Source organism: Contarinia nasturtii, unplaced genomic scaffold, assembly GCF_009176525.2.
Source record: "Contarinia nasturtii isolate CC-2019 unplaced genomic scaffold, AAFC_CNas_1.1 Cnas_scaffold_1371, whole genome shotgun sequence".
NCBI classification, from domain to species: Eukaryota; Metazoa; Arthropoda; class Insecta; order Diptera; family Cecidomyiidae; genus Contarinia; species Contarinia nasturtii.
Window position 1 is genome coordinate 2,393,884 of NW_022198708.1, and position 27,981 is coordinate 2,421,864.

Here is a 27,981-nt window from a genome sequence, read left to right on the forward strand (position 1 = left end):
AACATCATCGGAAATCGCACGTCACAAAAATGGAAATATTGTTTTACTTACCTATAGCACTACAAATACATCTGTAAAATGTAAAATTCGTTTGCTAAAATCGTCCACTATTTATGCATGAACAATAAAACAAATAAATTTGATTGATTATCATCTGTGTCTATCGCTCTCTTTTAGCAGTTTTATATACTAAGTTGAATGAAAAACTATACGTCGATTAACTAAAAAAAACATGTACTTTTTTATTCTGTCATTTTTTTTTCTTCTTTTCAACATATTTCAATCAAATCAGAACCATCAAGTGGCTGAAAACAGATGAAAAATCTTAATTATATCAATTGAGAATCAGATTTGATTATATGCAAATTCGATTTTAGTTTTGTATTGAAATTTATCATTTTGCCATGATCGTAGTAGACATTTGTGCGCGAATTGATTGCGGTTAGTTTACATTTAAAATAAATACAAATCTCGCCATTTCACGTCACACATTAAAATACATTCATGCACACGCATGCACGCATGCAATTATAGGATTTGAAACAATTTCTTCAATTCGACCATCAGTTTCCAATCAGCATTGTTTAAATCTTCACGGAAATAGTCCTTACAGGCATCAATGCTCTGCCGAGATATCTGAAATTTAGAAAACAAAAGGAAAAAAGTAAACCATTAGAACCAGTATTATGCAATGTATTGCCATGAATTAAGGTGATATTGATACGATTGTACCACAACATAAGTCATGCAAATAGTTTCTTGACCTAATTCAATTTCTTGTAATGTGTCATTTGATGACGTCAATGTTATATTTTATACGGTAGATGGGGTGGGTTTGCGTTTACTTGGACATTCTATTTATAATCATAATATGACCTACATCAAGAGGGCTGCTATGTATTTGAAGCCACAAAATAAATGCCATTCATCGCAAAAGGATTAAACGTCATTAATGTTGTATGCAAGCGGTATGACGATATGTGTTCGCGCGCGATAAATTGGGTCATCAATGACGTCAATAATTTTATATGTGCTCGTGCATAAAGGAATAGTCATTTGGTTTGCGGGCCAAGTAATTTGGTTGCAAGCCATGTAATTGAAATGAAATTTATCCATTCATGCGGAATAAAATCTAAACTTAAATGAATGAGAAGAATGAAGGTCGTCTATTTTTTGCCTTTAATAAAAAAAAGAACGAAGCGACTCGACATATTCAAGGAATATTAAATCATTAATACCGATTTGAAAATATCGTTTCCCTCCCATAACAAATAAATTCGAATATTTGAAGCAAAAAAGTGGCAAATGCAAAATGGAATCTTAAATTGGAACATTTTAAATAAAACTTTAAAATTGTGCAATTGCTCCATCACCTCGTGAGTTTTTCGATTAGATTCTTTCATTCGAATCGAATTTATCGGTCAATGCTTGAACAGAAAAAAACAACCGACCTTCAATTTCGATTCATTCATGCATTTCGGAAAATTCGGCACAAATTCTGAATGAAATATCATTTTCTTTGCCATTCCTTCTTCTTAAATTGTGTTGTCAATTGAAAAAAATAAAAAAAATAATGGCAATTGCATATAACAGAGTCGCCCAGCAATCGAACAAACAAGGACAATGCCGAAATATAGGTCAATCGATATTTGGTACGTTTCGCGATGAAAATCGGGACAAAATTCATTCATAAAATTCTTCGTATGTTCTGTTCACACGAATGTTACGCTTCAGCTGTGCTTATACTCCGAGTATGTGTGTGTGTGTACATCTTGGTAAATGTGTGAATGAAATTTGTTTGCCAAGCGGAAAAGAATGATATACGACGTGAACAAATTCATTCCACATATCGTATCCGTGGTTATTTTCCCCTCTCACGCTAGTGAATTTCCCTGCGCGGAACAAATTGTATTGTGTGCGTATATGTATTTTGAGTGGTTTTGAATGAGAAAATCCATTCATTGAACAAAATAACGACAACAACAACAACAACGAAAATAGATTTTTGTATACTACAAAAATTATTGGGAACGTAAGAACGGGAGGAAGCTCAATGTAAAAAGACACACACGCTTGCATACTAGAAAGAAGAGAGAGAGAGAAAAAAAAAACACACAAAAGCACACAAAGTACAATGAAACGCAAATAAATAAGAAGAAGAAAACGTGTGGGTATATTTTTCTCTCTAATTCCATTTCGTTTACGAAAGTATTTCATTCAGACATCTTAACATGCAAAATAAATAGTTTCAATCGACACATTTGGGGTAGAAACGTTTGTTTTTACAACAAAAAAAATTAAAAAATGACAATGATTCATTCAGTTCAAGTTAATTTGAAGAAATATAAAAATGTGTGCAATTGAGCACGCATTTTCAATTATTCGATCGGTTTAATTGCACATGTATAGTTGGGAGCGCTTAATTTCTCCAAGAAATAATATTGACGTTATTTCTTATAGCATGTATACTTAAAATATCATTTGGTGTGTCGGAAACATCAGCGTTTGTGTGTGTGTGTGTGCGATTTGACACGGAACGATGAAAAATTTAATTAAAAGTACCATTGCAAACGAGAAAGTGAGAGGAAGAGAGATAGAAAAAAATGCATACAAATTGATATCTTCCTGTTTCTAGACAATCTTGTTTAACTGCAGAACACCAAATCAAAACCAGCGATTCGAATGTGCGAACACACTTTTTGTTGTTGTTTTTTACTTCCCAAGCCTATTGTACAATCGTTCGATTCCAGTGAATTCATAAAGAATTCTTAATATTAAATAATTTGTCTTTTTCTCTCTCTATGCCTTTCTTTCTCGCATAAAATGAATAGCATTTTTTTGGAAATTTCTTATGTGCATGTAAACTATATGCAAACGGATATAAAGCGCTATGCACCACACATTTGAGTAGTACTGAATGCAACAACAAGCAAAAGATACAAGACTTTACGTACGAACCGAAACAATTGTAATAAGAGAAGGAAAGTAAGTGGATTTTATGGCGAGCCAATTTGGCGCTCCTTGCCACATTTTGTTTACAAATTTTGATTATTTAGCGTAGTATGCACGTGTAATGATCGATCTCAGTTGGGAATGAAACGAACACACCACATTTAGGTCTTGTCCTGAAAATAACGGTTGAATGTTACACATTTCATTTTGAATACATTTTAAAGAGTCAGAAATAATGTCGAAACCGTTTGGAATTTAACGCAATTACTTTTTCTACCAGTTTACGATGCGATGAAGCTATTCTTTCTTTCTATTTGTTTGCTGTTTATAATGTCTCTACCACATTTTTTGTCTTTCAATTCACTCATTTTCATTACAGTTACAAACTGCATTACAAATTGAATCCGTAGTGACGCTTGGTCCTTCGGTTTGCATACAATTTCAATAGGTTTTTAAACGAACATTATGCGCATCTCTTTCTTTCTCTCTGTCTTTCTATTTTCTTACATTGGCCGGAATTCGAATTCGCCACAAAGTCTGAATTTGAATCGTCAAGTACACCGAAAAATTCTCAAAATCTATTCACAGTGTCAATACAAAGCCACAAATCTGATGTTATTTTCATTTTGTCATTGTGAATCAAGCGTTCAGAAAGACATACATTTATGCACGAAGTGCTCCGAACGCACAACGGAAGCACTAGCGATGCGCATCAAAGGATGCAAGCATCATTCAATTGCTCGCATAAATGTATGTCTTTCTGAACGCTTGTTGTGAATACTCGTCCACAGTCAAATATTTAAAAATAAAATGAATGCAATGGTGAATTACTACAAAAGCCGTAGACTATTTATTTCTTTTCTTCACAAAACAGCATTTTGTATGCAATAGATTGTACGCATACCAAAGCCAATTCACCAATGCATCGAAGACAGAAAAAGTTTGAAGTATCATTCAAATTTCGATGTGACGCATTGAACAATATTGGAATGGGATGAGCATAAAAATGATTACATTTTTTACCGAAAAGTACCCTAACTGCACAAAGTGTGTACACACATGAGACGATCATATTTCAACTTTTTTTTACATCGGATGAATTGGGTACTCTACACATTCGGTGTGCCTGTTGAATGTATTTACGCAAGTGTGTTAAATGCGAAAAATGAACCCCTTCTTTCCGAGCCGATATTTTTATTAATAGAAATAGATTTGAAAAGTGAAGATGCCATAATATCTTACGAACGTAAATTTATACATCGCACATAACATTTACACTCTAAATTTTTCAAACGTAAACTGTAATGTGCATTTATGTGTCGTTTTTTTTGTGAGTTTTCTTTTGTCGCTTTTAGGCTTTTGAACAAATCAAAAATGCATGGAGCTCATTTGTGCAAATAAACAAGGAAATGAATACAATCAATTGACCATTTTTAAATTAACTATAATTAATAAACTGTTGTCAAATCGACCATTTCGAACTCACCTTACTCACTAACATATCCGTATCATCAAAATGTCGACCAAACATTTTTGGTGATTCACCCGGAATGGGTTCAATTTTAATGCACACTTCTTGACCCTTGCGTGCGCTCTCCACTTGTTTGTGATTGCATTCGATTGATGTTACCAAACCGATATCCAAGAACTGAAAATAGCAAAGAAAATAAACATTTAGTAATTAAGGTTTAAACTTTAACCCAGATATTTCAATTCGCTGTCATTTAATTGATTGTCTCCGAAAAAAAAATTTGCATGAAAATTAGAGCAACTCTATTTATATACCGATTGATATTCATATATTGCGTTAATTGTTCTCTTCCTTCTCCCGCGTCTTTCTTGAACCCAGAAACAATTTTATTTTAAAAATTCGAATGAAAATGAAAACAAAAAAAGTTCAACAATCGCGCTCATGGGTGTCATCAAAACGTGGCAATTGAGGTAATTGAGCGAATGAGTAATCATTTTATATTCTAGATAAACAAACACTTTGGCACGATCAAAAGAGGAACAGAGAACGTGTGACACAGAATGAGAAAGAAACAGCATTCCTAATTAGAACGAAAAATGACGCATATTTACATTGTAAAAAGGTCAGTTTGAGTGTTACTTTAAAAGGGAGAAATTAGTTAACGATGACAGAATTGAAAAAAAAAAAAATACTGCGATCCGAGCGTTCTGTCTCTGTTTTCTAATTTTATACATGAACTTCAGTCATTTATTCGTACTAATTTAATGTTTCAATACCTTTCTATGAAAATGTCATTTTGACTCATTCTCCGGAATATACACATAATTATTTCATTCGACTAGCTTATTTCGATGGCTAAACGGCAGGAGACTGCAACAATACAATAATAAATGGGCAGCGATACAGACTTTATAAATTGAAAAGTTTCATAACAATCATTTTACAATTGACTGTTAAGCCGGAGATGTTTGGAATGTCTTTACCGATTTTCTTTTTTCGGCAGCGTAATCAGGTAGCAAGGTGCCACTGAATGAGTCGAGATGTATTTCAATGAAAACAATACAGGTCAAAACTCACGAAAGAAGAAAATGATAGAGGACAAAAAAAATGTTGTGTGCACTTAAAACACCAGGTTTAAAATTGTCTTTTGCACGCGGCCTTTATCGATCGTTTCAAAGAGCCGCCACATTTTACATAAAGAGTGATAATTTTTTTTCTCTCTTACTGTATTTTGTAACATAAATAATAATTAGCAATTATTTGTAATTTTGTTATAAGTTTGCCAGGCAATGAGTGTGTGTATAAAATAACGTCAACACACACACACACAATTATAATTAATGCATTTTTTTCCTCTTTTATATACATAAATCGAATCGGTATGTGTGGCGATACGATGTTGCACGTATTCGTACAGTGTGAATGCTTAATTTTGTATCGACATAGAAGATGGAATACTAAATGGCTCAAATATCCACTGTACGAATGCACAGATGCAGCAGTAAACAGAAGCGAAAGATATTTCAAAACACGTTTCTCGAATGTAAATGTTTAAATTGTGAATGTGTGTGCATATGAATAGAAGAGATAAATGTGTGCGTGAGCGTTCGCGCTCGCGCTATACAATTTATTCGACTTTTTATGCTCCACACGATCACTCTCTCAATGATTCTAATAAATTCTAAGGAAGTTCTAATATGAAACATTTTTAATTCTCAACTTGAAATGTTGATTACAGTCACGATTTGTCATTTGTTGCAGAGATTAAATGCACGCTTTTCATTCTTTTCATTGTTCTACGCATCGATTTCGTTTCTTTTCAATTCTCTTGTTGTCTTCATTATTATTGTTGTTGTGTCCCCTTCTGACGTACGACTCACAATTAAATCATTACAAAACATTCAATTGACTTGAGTTGGTCTTGAGCTGTGTGTTTTGACAGGATTTTTGAATTGCTTTTCTGACTAGCCTAGCAAAAGATCGATTTGTATTTGGAACGGAACTTGAGATCAACGTTATTTGGTTTATTCTCGCTACTTTCTTCAATCAACCGAGACGTGTGTGCGTATCTCTCTTTCCCTCTCTCTCTCTCTCTCTCTCTCTCTCTCTCTCTCTATGTGTATTTATGCATGTTTTTCAGCTTTGACATTTAGTCAGAAGGTCCTCAACCAATCAATCTGTGCCATTTGGCGTTTCCGTTTGTTTTTATTTTCTTGTGTAATATATCATTCATTCAGCCGATAGCCAACAGCTAAATTCCAGGGATCTATTAACGAAAAGTGTTCCCTTCCCCCCTCACCGAAATTCCGAAATGATTGTGAAAGGAAACTGAAATAAATGCAACAAAAAAAAGTCGATTGAGAAGAAGAAAAATAGCGCATCTAGAAATAATAAATGAGCTCGTGATGTTCCACACATTGTCTTCGCATCAAAAAGATCTGAAACACGCATGCCATTGCATCGACACATATTATAATACTGATTCATTTCAGCAATTTTAAAGTTTCAGTTTTTTTTCTCGTCATCATCAGCGGCTTTTGCTTCAAATCATTTAAAAATGTTCACGCCGTCTTTTATATATATGCTTTTTTTTTCTTTAGCGCTAACGTGCCGGGTAAGTGTATAATCAACGCAAATATGGCGCAAAAAAGTGCACACGGACACACAACCAAAAAGAAGAACTCGGTAACAATGGAATGGAAAAAGAGTGAGAGATAAAAATAAACGAGTGTTGAATCGAAAAAAGGCTACGCTTTAGATTATTCAAAAAAAAAAAAGAAAAAATATTTGTTTTGTGAGCTAATGTGCGCTCTCGCATTTATAACTTATATACTCTGATGATCATGATTTGAAGTCAGACAAAAAAGTGTATATTAAAAACATTGCGCGTTCGGCTAAAGAATTTTATGAATGAGCTTCTTATCAGTTTGTGCATAGTGTAACGAGCACGAAAATGAACGTCCTTTTGCTTTAATCTACCTTGAGGGAACGGATATGCAAATTTACATATACACACACTCACAAAAACACAGAAAGAGAGAGCGAGAGTCTCACATGTCTTTGTCGTTGTTGCCAGCCATTCTCGTCATGATTTTTTTCATCGTGGCCAAACTATTACATTGCAAGCCGTAATATGGTGCAATGGTCAAAAAGGAAATGCGCGATTTGTCAAGTGTTTAAAACCTTGGAAACAAACTGTCTGTTTCAAATTGTGGCCTTAAGTTTCGTTGTGTGTGTGTCAGATGGTGTTTGATACAAAAAAATTATTCATCGTGCTCATAGAATATTCCGGCGATATAATTAAAGTGTAGATTTGTTATAAAGTAGCTTAGTGATCGTTTGGGGAGACTCTTAAGTGTTTTCGTCATCATTTTTTTCATTCATTCTTCTTCGCTTTCTCACTATATGCGTGTCTCCATTCGGCTCTCCAATTCAAGTAAGTGTTCAAGTTGTCAAGCCAAAGAATAATTTCATTTTATAATTTGGGAATCAACTTTTATATTTTCATTTTATTATTCTTTTCCCTTCCCTATCTCTCTTGTTTCTTGGCATTTTTTTAGGTGCGGCCGATATATATCTGCTTTATATTTAATATGAGACACGATGAAATGACAACTACCAATATATGTATAACGTAATATTGCTTTCAAAATATGAAAAAGAGAGACGTCAATATAGATCGACAGAGAAAGATAGAGTGAAAAAGAAGCGTTTCAACAGTTTCTTTCTTGGCTTTGTTCAAGTTGTCAAGTGAAATGAAATCAATGCTGCCCACGATGAAAAAATTTGAACCGCTTAATAACGTTGGAATAGTAAATAGATATAAAGAGAGAAATTCACTCAACGCACATTATCGCCGGTTTTTTGTGCAACAATTCGTTGATTTTCTCATTTTCAAAATTTATTACCAAAACTACTTGGAAATTTCACAGATTTCTCTCTATCTCTTTCTATCTCGACGAATGCATAAAAAAGATTCAAAGTATTATGAATCTTAAATATCTTCTTCGGCACCATCAGCTGCAACAGCACCATCGCAAGTAGTACCATCAAAAAAAAGAAAGAAAAGAACCAGCAAACCATCACTATTTGTCTAAATGAATATGGTTATATATTCGTTTTGTGATGTGTTAAACAAAATAAATATAATCCGACAGTGATAAGAATGTGCATTGCAGTTAACACGCAAGCCAAAATACATGTGCGCATTGCGAACAATCGTCTAAATGTGCGATTGTTCAAACATTCGAAAAATGAATGATGTGAAATACAAATTGAATACACAGAAATCTATCTTGTATGTGCTTGCCGTGCATATTGCTTAAATATGCATGTATTTTGTGCGCTCACGCGCGTCTACTATAACCGATGTAAGCTCAAAATGTTTGCTGTACGATTTTGACCTCAAATTACATAAGTGTAGGCCGCATTTCATTCTGTTTCTTTTTCTATGTGGTTTTTTTCATCTCTCTCGTTCGTTCTTTATGGTTGATACATTTGTTCGTGTTCTTTATTTGCTTAGATGCGTGCGATGCCAATATGCTTGAGCTGTGTATAATTTTTGGAAGAAACCAACATAAGAATACCAATAAAATGTCATATTGAACGATAGATGCATTCACATTGACAGCTCTATGCACTCACAGATCGAAGAATATTATGTAAAATTGATGCGATTGATGAATGCAAACGAAACATGATCAAGTGACATGAATTACATTCATTTTACAGTAATTTCACATTTTAATCGATGATATGATTATTTTATAATTTCCATCGTATTCTTCGTTAAAATTAAGTTAGGGATGAGACATGCTCACTTGTACATCAATTGAGCCACCTCATTCATGACAGCGACGATGACGACTGACGAATGACGACGATGACAACAACAACAACGACAACGACGACAATAACAACGAAAAAAAATGATTGTTCATTCAATACTCATCTATATCGCGGCATACAGTCAATTGAATGAATAATCAATATAATCTGTCTGTGCCAATTCAAGTAGCAACATTTTCAGCGGGCCGTTTTCGTATACGTTTCAATCACATTGCAAAAGCATTTGCAATAGACGATGAATGAGTGCGAAAGAGACGATGAACGTAACGTTTTCAGCATTTTGAAGCGGTTCTGCTTGAAATTGAAACAAGTCTCAAATCGAGAAGAACAGAACGACTGACAGCGAAAAACAAAACAAGCAACAACAACAACAAAAACAACAACGCAAAGAAATAGTAGTTTACACGCAACCAATGTATACACACAATATTTTTTATATTGAATAAATTTAATCGGTATGGTGGCGGCATGGTATCGTATATGTATAACTGAATGAGCAAATGCGGGGAATTGTGAAACGAGTATATACGCCGCCGCTGCTGTTGATGTTGCGACCAGCTTTGGTTACATACAGCAAAGGTTTGATTAAAATTTATATGAATGAAATGTGTTGTTTTAGTTCGATTTCACAAGCGCTTGTGAATGAAATAAGAACACAAACCGGAAGGAAGTTGTCAGTGTGTGGATTGTGTATTCATGTAACTGACCGTATGGCGGTGTTTGTATATTTGTAAACGGCTGCGTATGCATACTGCAAAGCCATTATATCAAGTATATAGACAAATGCGGCAGTGTACTCGCAAACATGTATCGTTCGAGCTGTCCATTAATGACGACGGGGATTTAAAATTGTGCAAATCCAGTCTATTTCAAATTATAGCCGATAATCTGTTTTATTTTCGCATGAAAACTCCATATAACAGCGACTCAAATTAGAAATTGTGAACTGTTCGTCATCATCGTTGCTGTCGTTGTTGTCGTCGTCGTTGTTGTCGTTTTCAATGTGTGGTTTTTTTTTCATTCTACTGTCGCGCGGTCATTTCATTGAAGAATTGTGATGGCGATTTTATGAATGAACATTTTTACTATGATAGCGATTTCGAAACGAAGCAATATCTATTTCATTATCACACGCAAAAAAAAAAACAAACGTTTTAATTGGCATTTTTTTATGTGGTAGTATCCACAACGAATCAAGAAGAAAAAAATGCCAAATTGTTGATATGATCAAAGCAAAATCGCACACAGTAGCTTAATAACGAACGATTGGCAACGGATTATTTCGGGGACTATGAAACCGAATGAAACATACTTAGTTTGCTACAACTCCATCAACACGCTGCTAATATTTTCTGATATTAACGAAGCAAGCAAACAAACAAATAATGAATAAGCAAAACACACACACACACTCGCAACAAAAAAAGAAGAAAAAAAAAACAGTACACGAAGGCAGATGCGGGACATCAAACATATGTGTACGATTTGAAACAACTTGCACACCAAACGACAGATATTAAAAAAAAGCCACCCGTTCAGTAAAGAGCACGGCAAATTGAATCCGTTTGGCAATTAAAATAGAATAAAGAGACTATTGTTCATTCGATGGTCTCACTCAAAATTGAACTGGTCGCAACCATATTTAATTGAGAATTATACTATATATATACCAAATGTGAGCGCCGGAACTGAAGTGGTGCGACCCGAGAACAGCTGAATGAATTTATTAAATGTTTATCAATGAAATTCATTGCAGGCCACAATTTACATTCCATCTGCACACTTCAATCGGAAGTATTTAGAGAATCGGTTACAAATGCTTTCTTCTCTCTCTCTCTTTCTCTTTCATTTTATCTTTCCTTCCATCGATTTTTCAATTCGAAAACTGAACGAAACCGGACGAACGATTTGGAAATCAAAGGGAAAAAAAACACATGTGTGCAGCACATATTTATTGATCCTGTTGACATTTGTACGAAATCAAGCATTTGCCATACGGTGGCAATTGTGTAGCTGTATGTATATTTTGTTTGCCATCAATATATAACGTGACAGCTTGAATGATGTTTTTTTTTATGTTTTGCGTTAGAATTATCGTTCGATTATTATTCCTGGCTCAGACACTTTTTTCTCTCTCATTAAAAACTCCCACACATTTTATTTTGTCCTCTCTAGTCACAAATCGAACGTTTACGCGTATTTCTCATTATTTTTGTTTATTTTTCGGGGCAAAATTCAAAGCTGCTTCCTATTTTTGGAAAGTTAATCATCAAAAAAATGTTTCTAACGGAAAAATACACAACAAATTTAACATCGGCAAAAAAGAAGAAGACGAATTGAACCTGAACAGCTTTACAGCTTATACGATTGAAAAAAAAATTCACAAAAGATCGATTAACCTTCTTTTGGTTCACCGGAGTTGTTCCTTCATTCATGCATATTTTTGTTCATTGTGTTTCGTGCCAGTGCGGGTGACGTTGTTAATATATCTGGTTTTCCCTCGAAAATATTTTTATGAATGAATTTGCTTGCGCAATAGTAAAACGAAAACCGCCTATGTATACATGTAACAATGTTACAAATGTATCGTAGCACAATAAGAGCATTAAGAATGAACGATAACGTAAAAATTCATTCGGATATTTGTTTCGTTCTCATATGTATAATGTATCAAAAACGGTAAGCATTTCCTTCCGGAATTGTAAATATAAAGAAACATGAATGGCAAAAGAAAATAAAACGCACGCATTACAAAACTAAATGAGGAAACGAAAAAGTACCATATACACGGCACTTCTAGTATAATACAACATGCTGAGCAAGATAGATATAAAGAGAACAACGGTGTGTGTTGCACTCAAAATTTTCGACTTGATTTATCGAACAATACCAAAATTGATTAGGCACAACCAATAAATACTCCTCTGCCATATATATGCTATTGTAATTCTCGTTTCATTTTTTTTAGTGGTGTTGGAGTGCGCCAGCCAACGCCAAATCGATTCGTTTACATTAGAACCAAATGAAACAACAAAACAAAAAATAAATCTAGATGTTTACCTCTACCATTCACGTCTTCGACTATAAATGCTCTGGAAATGAAAATTTCAAAATGTCACATTTATTTATACAGCCAACGTGCGCACACACTTGAGCAGAGGAAGAGGAAATTCTCGTATTTTATTTTGACCGTCAACATGATCAAAAACAAAAAAAAATATCATCACGCACTCTGTGCAATATATACGGGGTTTCCTTCCGACAATAAACCGATTCTCTGTCTCTTTTTCACCTCTCTATCGCTTATATGCATATTGTTTATTTGTGGTTTTAAACACTCTCTTTACAATACGTTTTTTTTGTCTTCAACCATCTAAAAACAAACAGATGTTGACCATTATTTCGTTTGATGGAGATTTTCTAAAATTGCACAACAGTTGGTAGAACATTTTATATTTTGTCGCAGAAAAAAAAGAACCGACAAACGGAGAAGAAGAGAAAATAAATCACAGATTGTCCCCGATCGATGTGGTTTACGAAAATAGGTGTTTGATTACATTTACAAACACCAATGGAAAATTTACATCATTTGACTGGATATCAGCGAATGATTCTATTGCTATGTGAAATGCAGTTGAAAAAAAACTCAACGTCCCACTAAGCTCTTTATACTTAGAAATGTACGCTCTTCGTAATGCTCACTTTCAAATGAGCGCCCGCGCATTTCTTTTCATTTCAAGAATGATCAAATATTGAACACAATAGAATCTCTGAATTGTGGCATTTGCACACGATAAAGGTTTCCATAAAATGTAAGCGCACTTTTCTCTCTCTTTCTCTCGTTCATTTTGTAAAAATTTATTCATCACGACAAACGCGATTTTAAAAGCGTAAATTTTCATATATTCGGTCTTAATTTGGCGTATATAAATCAACCGAGTCTGTGCCATCAATTTTCGCAAAACCAATTATTAACAGAGAATTTGTGTATGTTTTGGGCATATGGAGTAGGCCGCCTTCCAACATCCATAAATACCAAGGAATGAGCGAACATTTACGTTGTGATTTTGGCCTATGCAAAATCGCTTAAATTCAAACCGCATGTATATACTTTACAATATTATATTTATTTATGACGGCTTGGATGAGTATCGTCCAGAGAGTCCATCATTCATCAATTTCGTTTTTTTTTCGGTATGTTGTGTTGCGATGCAAAATGCTTCGAAAGATGTTTCAAAAGTGAAATAAAACGAAAAAAAAAAATAGAATGAAATAAAGTCAGAAAAAAGACGGCCAAACGTGATTGTTTCATGAGCGCGCTCACGCGTATGTGTTTTCTGTGTCATATACACATTTCCACAATTTCAAAAAGGAAACGCCGTAGGATTGACGGGCGTATATAGAAATGATAATAAATTGCATTTGTTACGATTACTAAAAGTCATCCGGCCCATTTAATAGGCTTGGAATATGGAAACAAAATACAAAAAAGCAATCTCTAATTGATGATGCAAGGCGATCGTCCAAAGGAAATTGGTTCTTATTTATGTTTTTATTGCTTCGTTCCTGTTTGATGAAATTGTTTTCGTTTTTAGTATAAATAATATTTGAATGATTAGGTGTTTTGTTCGATCCATCTACGCGTATGAAAATAATGGAGATATTGTATTGCGGCTAGAAAGACATCATATCGTCACTGAAAATGAATAAATCTATTGAAGTCTATGTGACAGAATTGAAGCATATTTTTGGGCGTCTCTGTAGGAAGTTGAGAGCGTGTATTTTTGGTTTATTCTATTTGACTTGTAATATGCGTGTGAATGTGTCTTTTATAGCTTTTTAATTTCTTTCCATTTACGGTCAAGATTAATAAATTGCTTTCTTTCACAGTTTTTTTTTTCTTCAATTTTCGTTTTGTTTGTTTGCTTGAGCTGTGTAGGATTTCTGAATGAATCGAGAACAATGCCAACAACAACAGACAGACGGAAAAAACTACGCACTAGCGCATACACGATTCGATCTTAAATGAATGAATGGATGAATGAATGAAGAAGAAAAAGAGTGAATTTCATACGGGAAGAACAAACAACAAATGTTGGTTTTAACATTTCAAATATATCGGATATTAAGACGTATGCGAAACATTTCATTCATAAACACATGCTGTAGACACACATAACTGAATTTCCTTCCGGCTTTAAAAATTACTTTATTTGGTGTGTGCGTGTGCATTGTAGGTTTTGTTTTTTCCGTTCTTCTCTTCTATTCAATTGTCGGTTAGAATGTAGAGTGTGGTAAGAAAAAGAGACTCCGAAAAACCGGAACTAAAAATTAGAATGAACATACACAATCGAGGGAAGAAGAACATATGTTGTATTTCATAAGCCAAATACTAAAAGATGAATTGCATCGGCACGAAAACAAAAAAAAAATACATGAAGAACAAGACATAGACGACGCTGATGATGATGATGATGATGACGATGAAGAAAAGAAGAATATGCCCAACAATTCATCACAAACGGAACTAAAGACTATATACCAGAGGCAGGGCATGTGTGGCTTTGCATGTGAAACAAATTATACGAATTCGTTAAAACTTTCAATCTAACTTGAATGGCTTTCGGAAATGCAAAGTTGAATATTTTCGGGATGGCAGCAGATTAATGTGATTAACTTAAATGATATTTGCAACATAAACAGAAGGATCAGTAATTTATCAACAATTGCCGCCTTTTGGCTATCATTACAATTATGGTCACAGCAACAACACCAACAACAAACGTATTACGAATTTATGCCATTCAATGCCATTATTTAGCCCATTTAAAATGCCCATATTTAGGAAATCCGATTAAACGTGCTCGTTTTTCTCCTCTGTTTCTTCTTCTTCTTCATATATTTTTCCTATTCGTTTTCCGTTTTTCTTTTGTTGATTCTGGACCGTTGAAATGAAATCATGATCGGCTGACAGTACAAGTAATTTGGGATTAACCATAAGAACGACATACAAAAATATTTAAACTGTCTCATTATTGCCATTTCCTTTAGCTGATTTCCTCGCATATCCTGTTTCAGATCAAAATGTTATTCACTTTTTTTATATTTACTTATTCAATCGGCACGAATGTCCGTTCGATCGTCTTGAAATTCGTTCGATGGAAGAAACAGTGAAACAAAAAAATATATAAATAAATAAAGAACCAAAAACGGATTTGTTTTGTTGTGTATTTTCGTATTCAATGTGTTTCGATTTCTTTGTTTCTTTAAATCAGCTTAAATGATTCGGAATAAAAGTGTACACTGTACAACGTGCAGGTTTCTCTTAATGCAATAATTGTTTCGTTTTTTTTTGTTTGCATGCGAGTATATGTGTGTGTGTCGTGTCAGAATCTGAATTGATCACAGTCAGTCACAATATATAATTGGTCTCTCTCTTTTCGCAAAACCGATGCACATTGACAACGTTTTACATTTGTATTTATTTTAATGCAAATGCAAAGAGATAAATGTTATATTTTAATGGATACCAACAATAAGTAGATTATTATTTACCTCTTTGCTGGGCACACATATTGGTGTACCTTCTTTGATGATGCCGTTTTCAACCATAACGCCCATCACAATTGGATCTCGTGAGTTGAATATGAATTGAGGTAAAATCTGAAATGCAAATAAATTGATTGATTGGAAACATTTTATTTTTTTTTTTTCGTTCGTATTCGTCCAAAACCACCTAAAACTATGGTGACAACGTTGATAAAATGAAATAATTTTTAATAATGGTACTCACCTTTAATTTACATGGGAAAACTGCGATTGATTTGAATTCTTCGCGTTTCTTTTGCTTCAATTCTTCTCGATACGCCGTAAATTTATCGAATAAATGATAAATAATATCAGCTTGAAAAATCCTAACACCATTTGCATCAGCATACTCTTGAGCTTCACGTTCAATTTTAACATCGAATGCCAAAATGGTTGCGAATCTATATCGAATATAAATGACATAATTCGATGCATGAAAATAAACATAATCCGGCATAATCACACAATAAAACAATTAAAATTACGCTGAGCACTTATAAATAGAATCGACGGAGGGACAGTGAGACAGACTGAATGAATGAGCAACAGCAAAAATAAAAACAAAACTGCAATAACCATAACAGTAATAGTTGTTGTTACTGTTGTAACAATAGTAAAGTCACAATCATCGCGTTTTTTCACCGCATTTTATATTATCATTACTATTGTTGCAGTATAACTGTAAAAAACGACTATCCATTCGATTTCAAATGATATCGAGGAAAAATTATAAGAAAATAAAATATAATAGCATTTGTGTGATGTTTAACCATTGTAATATAAAATATGTTGCTCACACATTTTTCGGTCGGAATGAAATTTGAAAAAAGAAAAAAATGAATTTCAAACAAAACCAACAGCAGCAGCAACGACAACTACAAAATAAATAAATAATAAAATGACAAACGGAAAAACGGGGCATACAAATGAACTCTCCATTGTAAAAAGTCAATAAACTCATGAGGTTTCTTTTTACATTCTGTAAAAGATTTACGATTCAGCAAAAGAATTACAAAAGGTATATACAATTAATCATATGCATTCTTCTTGGATTATTTTTTATTTTTATTTAATTTTCATTTTAGTTTTGCATTCGCTCGCTCGCTCATGCTCATTTTCTTTTCGCACTCGCTCATTCATTGATGTTGCTTGATTTTTTTCGTATTCTTCTTCTTCTTCTTCTGTTTGGCCTAGTACAACTTGCCGAATGAAAGTGATGAGCGAAGAGAATCAGCCCCAGAGAAACGACATGAAGAGCTAGCAGCAAAAATGCTCAAAGGAAAGCATAGCAAGACGAACATGAAGTTAGAAAGAGATCGATAGAGAAAAATTGAAAGAAAAATGTACGTGGTTTTTTGTATTTTTATTCAAAAATGCAAACATATTAAAATTAACTTCCTTTATAAATTTACGAGTTTGTGCTATGCACGCCGATATACCTTTTTTTCAACATCCGTTCTGATTTTAATGTTTTGAAATTGTTTGTATTTGTGAATTTTTGTTTTCCATTCGTTCGTTCGTGCTTTTCATTGGATTTGTTGTTACAACGATGGTGCGTTGTTACCGTTGTTGCTGCTTCTTTGTGTTTTTGAAAAAAAAACAACAACAACAACGTTGTGTGTGTATGTTGTTTTTTCATCATTTTGTTATTCAGCACATATGAATGGTGGATACAATATGCATACGTGGTAAGAATTTGATGTGTTGATAATAATTAAAATGCGCCGATTTCAAATTTCGATTCATTGCGTCGATGTTTCATGTGTAGATTGGTTTCTCTCTCTCTCTTACTCTCTATGAGTCGTTTTCTTTATCCGTCGTTTTTCATTGCTTTTGTCGCATTTGAAGCGCGTTAACATTTAATATGCGTTTGCCAGGTTGAATATATAATTTATATTAAAGGTACAGAAAAAAAAACGTGCACGAAAAACACAGGAAGAGTGTGACATAGCACCGATGACACCGATCGCTTCGATTTACAATATGATGGCGTTTTGTAGGAGGAAATATGACACATTTACAAACAAAAGCATACACATTTTTCAAATATTTTTTTTTTTTGCTTCATTTCATCGAGGTTTCCGATAGCAACGGTAAAATTACGCGTCTCTTTTTTCCTTTGTTGCCAAAATATGCGTTCATTGAGCAAAAATTCAATCGAACCAAACAAAAAAATCCATACAATAAATCTTTTGATGTAAGACATCAAGTACTGAAATGTATACGGTTCAGATCGATGAATCAAATCGTTCACGATTTCATTGAACCTCTTAAATACGGAATGAAATATTGCCAATTCGTTTTAAATCTGAATGAAACCGAAAAAAAAGAGATGCAAATGTAAGAGCCCACAAGATAAATGAAAAGTTGGTATGTATTTCTTTATACAAAAAAAGAGCAGGCGACACATATGAAAACAACTATACGGCTGTTTTTTTTAATATACACCAATATCTGTCATTATTTATTGTTTTACGTGGATAAGTTTTCTGTTATGTAATTGCAAGTGGTTTTGATCGTTACGTATATATAATTGCTTTCGTTTCAAAAAGCATTTGGATTAATTAAACACCGACTGCATCGACCATGAATAAAATATTCGATAATACAGATATGGATAGAGATATGGTGAAGAAGAATGCGATTTAAAAAATGTTGTACTTACGATGCATCATGCACAAGCATTGTTGACGCCTTCATAACATCTCGTTTTACAACTGGACCGATTCGGATATTAGAGTACTGAAAAATGAAACAAAATTTTGTTTTTAGAATAAAGGATCGAATTTATGTAGTATATATGTAAAATCGACAGGATTCAGAAACATATGGTCACAAAAGATGAGATATGCCACTAAACATCCTTCAATCAATTACATCAGAAACATCAATACAAATCAAATTTTATATACATTCAAATGAAGTAAATGCATTCAAAAGAGAATTGCTGAAATCGTCTTTCCATTCAATTAAAAAAAAACAATTTAACCTCGTCAAAGCGTTGTGTGTGTGTTTCAAATCTTTTTATAAAATTCATTCGATGTTTTAGTTTCTCACAAGCAATTTATTTATTTTTCATCGCCTTATTTGTCACTTGCCCAGCTTTTGCAAGCAATTCAGCTAACTTATCGGCCTCAATCAAATCGACTCCTACATACTGCACGAAATGAGTGACGTTTTTTCTCACTCTCTCTCCCTCTCGATATGCTCGTATCGTTTACTTTTAAAAATACTTTGATTTGAGTCGAATGAATGAGAAGAGAGAGAGAGAGAGAGAGAGAGAGAGAGAGAGAGAGTTGAGAAAACGTGGTAATGATGTGCCCGCATATAAATATGTTTTAAATTATTTAAAATGCATGCAATTTTGTGTGTGAGTGGATTGCGTTGACCTGCGTTCAAATCTACTTTGAAATGAATCAAGTCGAATATAAATAGGCGTAGTTGTTTTCATGTGTGCTGATGAGCGCGCGTGTGTGTGCGCGCGAGCGCGTCCAATTTTGTGCTTCCCTCTTTGTAGTAAAGCACACACTCACTCACTTTAAAACAAACCGAAACGAAAAAAAATTATAACAGAAAACAACCAGAAGAAGTACGCAAGAAATTTCTCTCTTTCACGTAAGATTCAACATAAAATTATACATCAATATGATGATACAGATGAAATGAGTGCTAGTAAGACGTTTGCGATTTAGAGACAACATGGGCTTGTGTCTTTGGATTTCATCGGCTCGAGTTTTTCAATATAGTGCAAAGTAGTGCGCCTCTGCGCTTGCAAATACACATTTGTTCAATTGCACGACAAAAGAGATTGCGCTAGAGAGACAAGCGCACACAGATCAAGAGAGAGAGAATGCAAAAAAGTTGTGTGTGAGCGTATGTGCGCGTACTCAGTTGTGCGCATTTGATCGTGTAAATTCTGATTAATGAATGGCGTTGCCTCTACTAAATATTTATTATTACATTTCTTTACAAAATCTTTTTACGTTTTATTGGCGCAAACACATACACACTTACACATGCAGACTTACACACCCGAACATAGTACCAATTGGTGTGGTTATGAGCATTCGCCTCATAATTTATTACATGTAATTACAACTGCAATTTAAAATTCAAATATGGTCGAGAGACCGGCACACACCGACAGACACACCGTGATATCACGTCAAAAGGAAAGGAATTATCTGAATTCAAGTGGGAAAAATAACGATGAATTTGGTATTCACCTTATTCAATTCACACCTAAAATACGGTTTTTTTTGTGTAATGCTTTGTTCGGTTGTTGTTTATTTCGCATTGAAGAGAGGCGAATAGATAGATAAATGGATAGATATAGGCAAGCAATCGTACACTTATGACATGATGATGGTGGTATAAAATAGCAAACGCCAAACGAAAAATTCATTTCATCTAGATAGGTTTTTTTGCTATGTGCCGTTGTTGTTGTTTGAACTCAAATTTATGATGGGAGAATGATCAACAGAGAAAGAAAGAAATACACACGTACAATGTTGATGTGATGCCCAAAGCAACTCTTGCCTTAGACCGAATACCATCAGATGGCATCATCCGTTTTGCTTTTCATCTCTCATCATGCAGCCGTTATAATGAAAATGAATGAATACGACGAAATCAAAACCAAACACAGATATCAGTAATGGCATGATTGTGGAAATCTCGATCTACCTACTTATTTAACTTGCAATCGGTTTGTGTGTGTGTTTGTGTGCGTGTTTTGGCATTCGTAAGTGTACCAAACACATGAGTCGGTAGTACTCCATATATCAAACTCTTTGTACACTATGTAATATGATTTTATTAGCGCTATAATGCGGTCCACATTCATTAAAACACACAATCATATCCAGAATTTCGCATAAGTGCAACTGCTGACAATTATTCGTTTTTAACAGAGTCAACGTCAACAGTAACATAAATGTAACGAAGAAAGGCAACGACAGCACCGCCAACAACAAATTGATAGCCCACAAAAAAATGAGGCACAAAATTATGTGTTTGTCGATTATTATGTACGATTCAGCGAAAGAAAACAATGTTATGCATTAATTTGCTTCGCCCATTTATTTTAACTACACAAATTAAACAAATTCTTTTCTTTCGCGCGCACAATAGCTGCGAAAAAAGCATACTATACATAAGACACAGAAAACCCCACTCTCCTTTGATTACTGAATTCCTTATGAAATATGAACCGATATGAAATAAGAAACAATAGGGATCAACAATGTTTGACAAATACAAAACAGAGATAGAATGATAGAGCAAGGTGGAGAGAAGTGTGAAACGAAAAGATTAAAAATGAAATCACGATAATTGTGAATTTTCCATGAAAGGAATTGTAAAAAAAAAATACTTTAGTCGAAACCAAAGCGTGGCAAACAATTTAAAGTTCGCAAAATCAGATGCTGTGTCACATTTTACATATTCTTTCGTTTTTGCTGTTGCTTCACATTTCGATAAATGCTAAAAACAAAAGCTGCTATGAATGGTTTTCCGGTTTTATCGTTTAGTTACCATTCGGTATTTTTTTATTCAATTTTCTGTGTCTATTTATCTTCCCAGAATGCTAATTCATCGATCGAAAAAAATTTTTTGTTCAAATTGCTATGCGCTAACAATATCACATATTCATTATCATCCAACAACCGTATTGTGCTCGAATTCATAACCGTGTGATAAAAATTCCCAGAAAAACCAACAACAACAGCAACAATCATAAAAGCAACCCACTGTAGCATTGTATATGAGTCACATAACATGCGTGAATATGCACATAACAACAAAAAAACTGAAACAACAAACTTTTCAATGAATGAAAAGTGATATACTATGTTTCGTTGAATGGACGATAACATGACTAAATTTAAATGACAAATTCTCGATAAAAAAAAAAACCAACTAAAACGAATACAAAAAATTCTTCGTTTTTGCGTCATATCCTGCGGAACACAGCGATGTGCGGTCGATCATACGACATAAAAGCATTGACCAAAGAGTCAGGATTTTCGAAAAACAACGAAAAAAAAATAGAGAATGAAATGAATACACGTAGCCAAGATTTCATCGTGAATGTCATATTTCCTTCTAATCTAAACTCTAAGCACGAATAATACACTCGTGCGCTCACTGCCGCTGTTGCACACGCTTGTTTTCTGTGTGTATATATGCATGTATGTATACAGAGAGCCACAGTAAACACAAGAGAGACGAAAAAAATTGGCTTCCGTTGGAGCCGCTAATAGCTAATAGCCAAGTCAACGGAAATGAATACATAAAGGAAGTGTTGAATTTATCGCTTTTTATAAAGAGACAATAATGGTATCTGTAATGCCATTCGATTATGTATACTCGCAGTTTAACAAACACAGTTGTACGGTTAAATAGACAGCAAGAGTCGCTTATCATTGCCGAATTGAACGAGAATAAATTTGAAAAAAAAAAGAAGAATCGAATAACACCAACATGTATATATTCTGTGTACACAATTGTGATGATGGCATCAGTAACACGAATCAAAGATCTATCGGAATGCAATCGACTTAGTAAAACGAGAATTAATTTGTTTTGATCGTTTTGCCATTCGGATTGTAATATGCCACTCACAAAATTGTTCAATTTGTCATTCGAATCAGATTAATTTGCATACTTTGATCGAAGCTTTTGAGATAAACGCTGTCTCATTTGCACTACTGCTGCTTCTTCTTTTTCTTCTACAGAGATAATTTTATGTGTTCCTTATCAATTGGCCCAAGATCTGGTGGTAGTTATGCTGGTGGTTGGATTGCCAATGAAAACATCGATTCGAACACAAAAAAGTGGCACACGCGTTCAATAATCCCAACATATGATGGCGATTATTGTAGTCGGAGCGTTTATTGAAATATTTTAATTATTTTACTTATGAGACCATGAATCCGATCGCAATTTTTCTGTTTCTTCTGTTGCGCTTTCGCAAATACGATTTACGTGCTTACGATGCATTTCGGAGAAACCTGACTAACTAGGCAATGTATAATACGTGCATATTTTTCTTAGATTGAAATGAAAACGAGAATCGTTGCTGACGATGCATCATGATAATCACAAGAATGGAAAAGAAAATAACAGGAAATGATATTTACGCATTTTGACTTGACTTGAATTGAATGGAGTGAAGATTCCAGATATATATATACACATACACGAACGGAGCAAACACACAAACTTAGCGAATTCATATATAATGAATGTGTTCTGTGCAGTTAATGTGTGTGCGTTTATGTGTAAATTCGGTGGTGATGCCGCCGCCACGTACATACATGGGGCACATCGCCACAGCGCGTATTACTGCGCACATTTATAGCATTTTTGTGATTTGAGTGGAGTATCTTGTTAGATAGAATGGATGTAAATTTCCGGTCGTTACACTATGTATGGTTATACGTATAATATGCTGCTCTACAGTATGGCGTAGACCGCGTCTAATATCTCGACGGGCTAATTTGATTACGTAAGTGCGATCTCGTCACTCGAATAAAGAATAAGACGAAACAAACAAACGAATGAAGGAACGAACGAGCGAATGAACGAAAAAAAAACTAACACAATTACGATTACAATTACAATCATCATGCATTGCATCGCCATCTTTACCAATCACTACATCATTTCTTTGCCATCGTCAGTACGATGGTAACTAGAGAATGAGCAGAAATGTCTTTCTCGTACTCTCTCATCAAGTCCCATCCTCAGTTTTTTCTTCGTTTCTGTAGTTTCTATTAAAGAATAAAGAAACCAATTCATCTAAGTAGCGGAAGGAAGCACGGCCAAATGAATGAAGAATGGACAAGAAACAATTGTATTCGCAAAGTTTAACGAAACAAAAGCAAAAACACACGAAATTCGTTTTTTTTTTTTAAGTGGCCTGTAATTTATACACATTAGTTTGGTGAACATGAGCACGTTGCAATGACTTCTTCCGTTCCCATATTTAATACGTTCATATCGAAGATTCATTGAGTACGAAACCATTCAAACCAAGCATGCCAATACCGAAACGAACGTAAAAATGTACGAATGAACGAACGAGCAAGCGAGCCATAAATGCAATGTTCGACCTCAAAATAGTAACATTACGAAGAACGCAAACAATGTGTTCTTACGGTTGAATGTCGAGTCCACGCGAGAGCATTTGAGCATACAAAACTTCGATGCATTTTGAGTATTGCCACAGTTAAATTGCTAGAACGGTGCATAGAAGTGTAAAGAATTTCGATAATGTCTATTGAGACACAATCGTAATTTTATGTCTTTTCACTGAATCACTACTTGAATGGTAACGTTGAAACGGTCAATGATTATCGAATATTTCATTCAATCAACGAAAACGATTAATGAAAGAAATACCACGATGAATACATATGATGATGGGTAACGCAAAAAATAATCCAAATTGAATTAAACTGGGTAATAAACATAATTAACTTTTCATTTGAATACATTTCAATGCAAAAAAAAGTGGAATATCCGATATTTTGATCTCTCACGCTCAACGGCAAGCAAGCTGAATATGTTCGAAACCATTAATTCAAATTCAAAATTTCGACATTCATTCATTCCGTCCATCGTTCGGTTGTTAGTTTGTTGGCATTTTCGTTTCATTCGTCTCACTATGTTCGCTCGTTCAATTCAATCATTCATTCATTATGCATATCAGCCACATGGTGTGTGTGTGTGTGTGTGTTTATGTTGACATTTGTTGATACATATTCATGTTTCATTCACAGATGTGTTTTAATATATATAGATTGGCCGTTTACGCATTTTGGCCGGTTACGCATCAACAAAAATGCAGTTTCGCATTTAAATCAAAATCGATTCAATAACCTACCGGGATTTTGGACGTTCGTAAAAATTCCAATAGAGCTTCTAGTGAACCGAGAGTTGATGCTTGAACGTACACACCTTCCGGACTCAATTTTATATGACTAAGTGCTGATCGCAGCTCTTTGGCCACCTCCTCTCTGAAACGATACATTTTTTCATTTAATGTGAATACATTTTCATTTCATTTCCACTATATTTGTTGAAATATTTAAAAAAAAAAAAATGCGAAGCAACGACAATGCCAAAAAAGAAAAAATGTTTATACCTGCAAATATCAATTTCGTCTGGTTTGTTAGCAACATAGACATTAAGACCGGCTATCGCCTTTTCTAGTTCCTTTGCCGCAATTTTAACACCCTGTGCTCCTTGGACTTCTCTATGTTCGATATAAGCATTTTTCACACGAAGTTCCTTTAATGGTTGTGGCATCAATAGCGAACGAATTTGCGTTGTTATTGGACCATCTGTACCAGCTACAACCATTGTATCACCTTCACGTAATTTTCCATTGATCAGTATACAATCAATGGTCGTACCCAGACCAGAAATGGCTTTCACTTCGAGAACGGTTGCCAATAATTCTTCACTGTACATTAGTCGTTTGGCCAATCGCGTTTGACAAGATTCAACGATCAGGTACAATAAATTACCCATACCCTCACCGGTTATGGCAGATGTTGGCACTAAATTAATGTATGAACGTGGATCGGGATTGTCATAGAACAATGCAGCATTAAATCCTTGTTCGGAAAATTGTACAATAATGTCTTTCGTTCGCTTTTCAAATTCATTCTGTGTATTTATCGCTTGACTCTTCAGAATGTCTTGAACATCTTTGCGATTGATTGTTTGCCAATCATAAAGACGATCAATTTTATTTAACGCAACTAAGAATGGTGTTTTCATTGATTTCAAAATGTTGATTGATTCTATTGTTTGTGGCTCCAGGCCATGCATTATATCGACAACTAAAATTGCAATGTCACACAAAGACGAACCACGAGTTCGAAGATTGCTGAACGATTCGTGACCAGGCGTATCTATGATCAGCAAACCGGGAAGTTTATAATTCATTTCATTTGACTGAAAAGCAAAACAAAAATAATTAGCATTCGATTGTTATTCGAAACGAAAAAAAAAATAAGACTGAACAATTTGAATTCGTTACATACCCCTTTCACCACTTTGCATTGCTCTTTAATCGCTTCAATGGGCACATTTGTGGCACCAATCTGTTGAGTAATACCTCCTGCTTCCGAATCCTGGACATTCGTTCGCCGCAATTTATCAAGAATTTTCGTTTTACCCGTATCTACATGACCTAAAACGCAAACAACGGCCGCTCTCAAATTGTCCGTGGTTCGATTTTGTTCGGCAGCATGGCGACGTTTCTGTATAGAAAATGAATATTATTATTATTTGGTAAAATTGCTATTGATTTGACGAAAGTTTGAATTCCAAATATTTTACCATAATGCGTTGCCATGCTTTTTCTTTCTTGACTTCGGCGTCATTTTTATGATCTGGTTCATCGTCATCAGTGCCCTCATCCTCATCACTGTCTTCATCGTTTTCATCGGAATCTTCTGATTCACTATCATCGGATGTATCGTCTTTGCTTTGTTTGCTTGCTACACTCTTACCGGTTCCAGTCGGTTTTGTTTGCTCCACTGGTTCAGCCACTTCCGATGACTCATCTTCGGAGCTTGATGCATCCCATGAATCCTTTATATTATCTTCTTGATTTGGTTCAGCACCTTCTTCCGGTTTTTGTTCGTCATCATTTTCATCTTGTGCAGTTGTTTCATCGGATTCTTTTTGTTCATCCTTTTCATCGGAAGTGCTTTGATTTGTCGCCGATTGATTTTTCTTATTTGGACGAACTCGAGTTCCAGGTCTTGGTTTCTTGGCACCGGCTTCAGGCAATTCAACGCCTTGTGCTCTCAACGATTCTAACATAGCCTCTGCACGAGCCTTATCTTGTTTTTGCTTTGTGGTCAACAGCTTACCTTCGGCCTTGAGTCTTTCCTTACGCTCCTTTTCTCTTTGCTTTTTCTTTTCTTTGCGCTCAATTTCTTGTCGTATTTTTTCCAAACGCAATCTTTCTACTTCTTCTTGGATTCGAATTCGTTCTTCTTCCTCACGCTGCACAAAAATAATATTTTCAATTAATAAAATATTTTAACTCGATGGCAAACAAATCGAAAAATATAAATAAAAATTTACACACTTTTAAACGTTCTTCTTCTTCGCGCCGCTTTTGTAATTGCTCTTGCATCGCAGCAACCATTGCTGAGCTAAGACCCTTCTTCTTCTTGTCTTTGTCCTTTGGTTCGTCATCTTTTTTGTCGGCTTTACCTTTCTTTTTCTTTTTCTTGTCGGCACCATCGGCGGCCGCATCATTGGCACTCACAGCCTCGGTTTCTCCTCCAACAGCCGGCATTGGTTTCACATCTTTTTTCTTCGGTTTTTCTTTCTTCGTAGATGGTGTATTCTCCTAAAATATAAACCATATTGTTTATTGTAAAAATTATTGATCGAACGATCGATTGTTTATTTATATCTGTAATTTACCTCGTTTTCGGCGTCATTATCAGCTGATTTTTGTTGAAGTAGCTGTTGTTTTTCTTGTTGTTGTTTCAATTTTTGACGTTCTTTTTTCTCCTTTTTCTTCTGAGCTGCACTCTTGACTGCGCTATCCTCTTCTTCCTAAACAAAAACAGATTGATCGATTAGCTTTGATGTCGAAATTCGTTTAACACACATCACAATCGACAATATGCAATTGGTTAAAGACTTGAAAAAACACTTACCCTTTCCAATTGCTGTGGCGTTTTATATTCAATCACTTCATCCATTTTTGGAAGTAATTTGTTTTCGTTTTCATCGACCAGCCAAAGTGTTTTCTTTAACCTCAAAAGGTATTTTTTTTAGCACTGCCACAATAGCAAAACACATGTGAAAGGAATGATTTATCTTGACACTTTTAGAAAGTTTATCGACAGTACATTACAATGGTATGAAGTTGGTTGTACACAAATTGTTTGAAAGGGGAAATGATATGCATCGGACAACACCGTTGATTTGATTGGGACATAATATTATCGTTTTTTGTTGTTATAGTTTTTTTCTTCAATGACGGTAATTGTGTTTATAATTTTATTTATAAAATTGAAAAATATTCAGTTTCTCTTCTTCTATTTGGACAAATTTGTTTAAGATGAAAATCATTTCAA

The 27,981-nt window shown here is 34.5% G+C and overlaps 1 protein-coding gene across 1 annotated transcript; it reads right to left on the reverse strand.

Annotated features, from left to right (window-relative positions):
* Positions 1-213: 213 nt before the first annotated feature.
* LOC116345709 (eukaryotic translation initiation factor 5B) lies at positions 214-27,738 on the reverse strand. Its single transcript, XM_031775332.1, has 12 exons — positions 27,559-27,738; positions 27,320-27,454; positions 26,976-27,242; positions 26,216-26,890; positions 25,918-26,136; positions 25,011-25,828; positions 24,750-24,882; positions 18,525-18,601; positions 16,065-16,260; positions 15,827-15,934; positions 4,439-4,600; positions 214-636 (listed from the first exon to the last, which is right to left on the reverse strand). Exons 1-12 carry the CDS (start codon positions 27,601-27,603, stop codon positions 529-531), a joined length of 2,943 nt encoding a protein of 980 aa, XP_031631192.1. The 5' UTR covers positions 27,604-27,738; the 3' UTR covers positions 214-528.
* Positions 27,739-27,981: the final 243 nt, after the last annotated feature.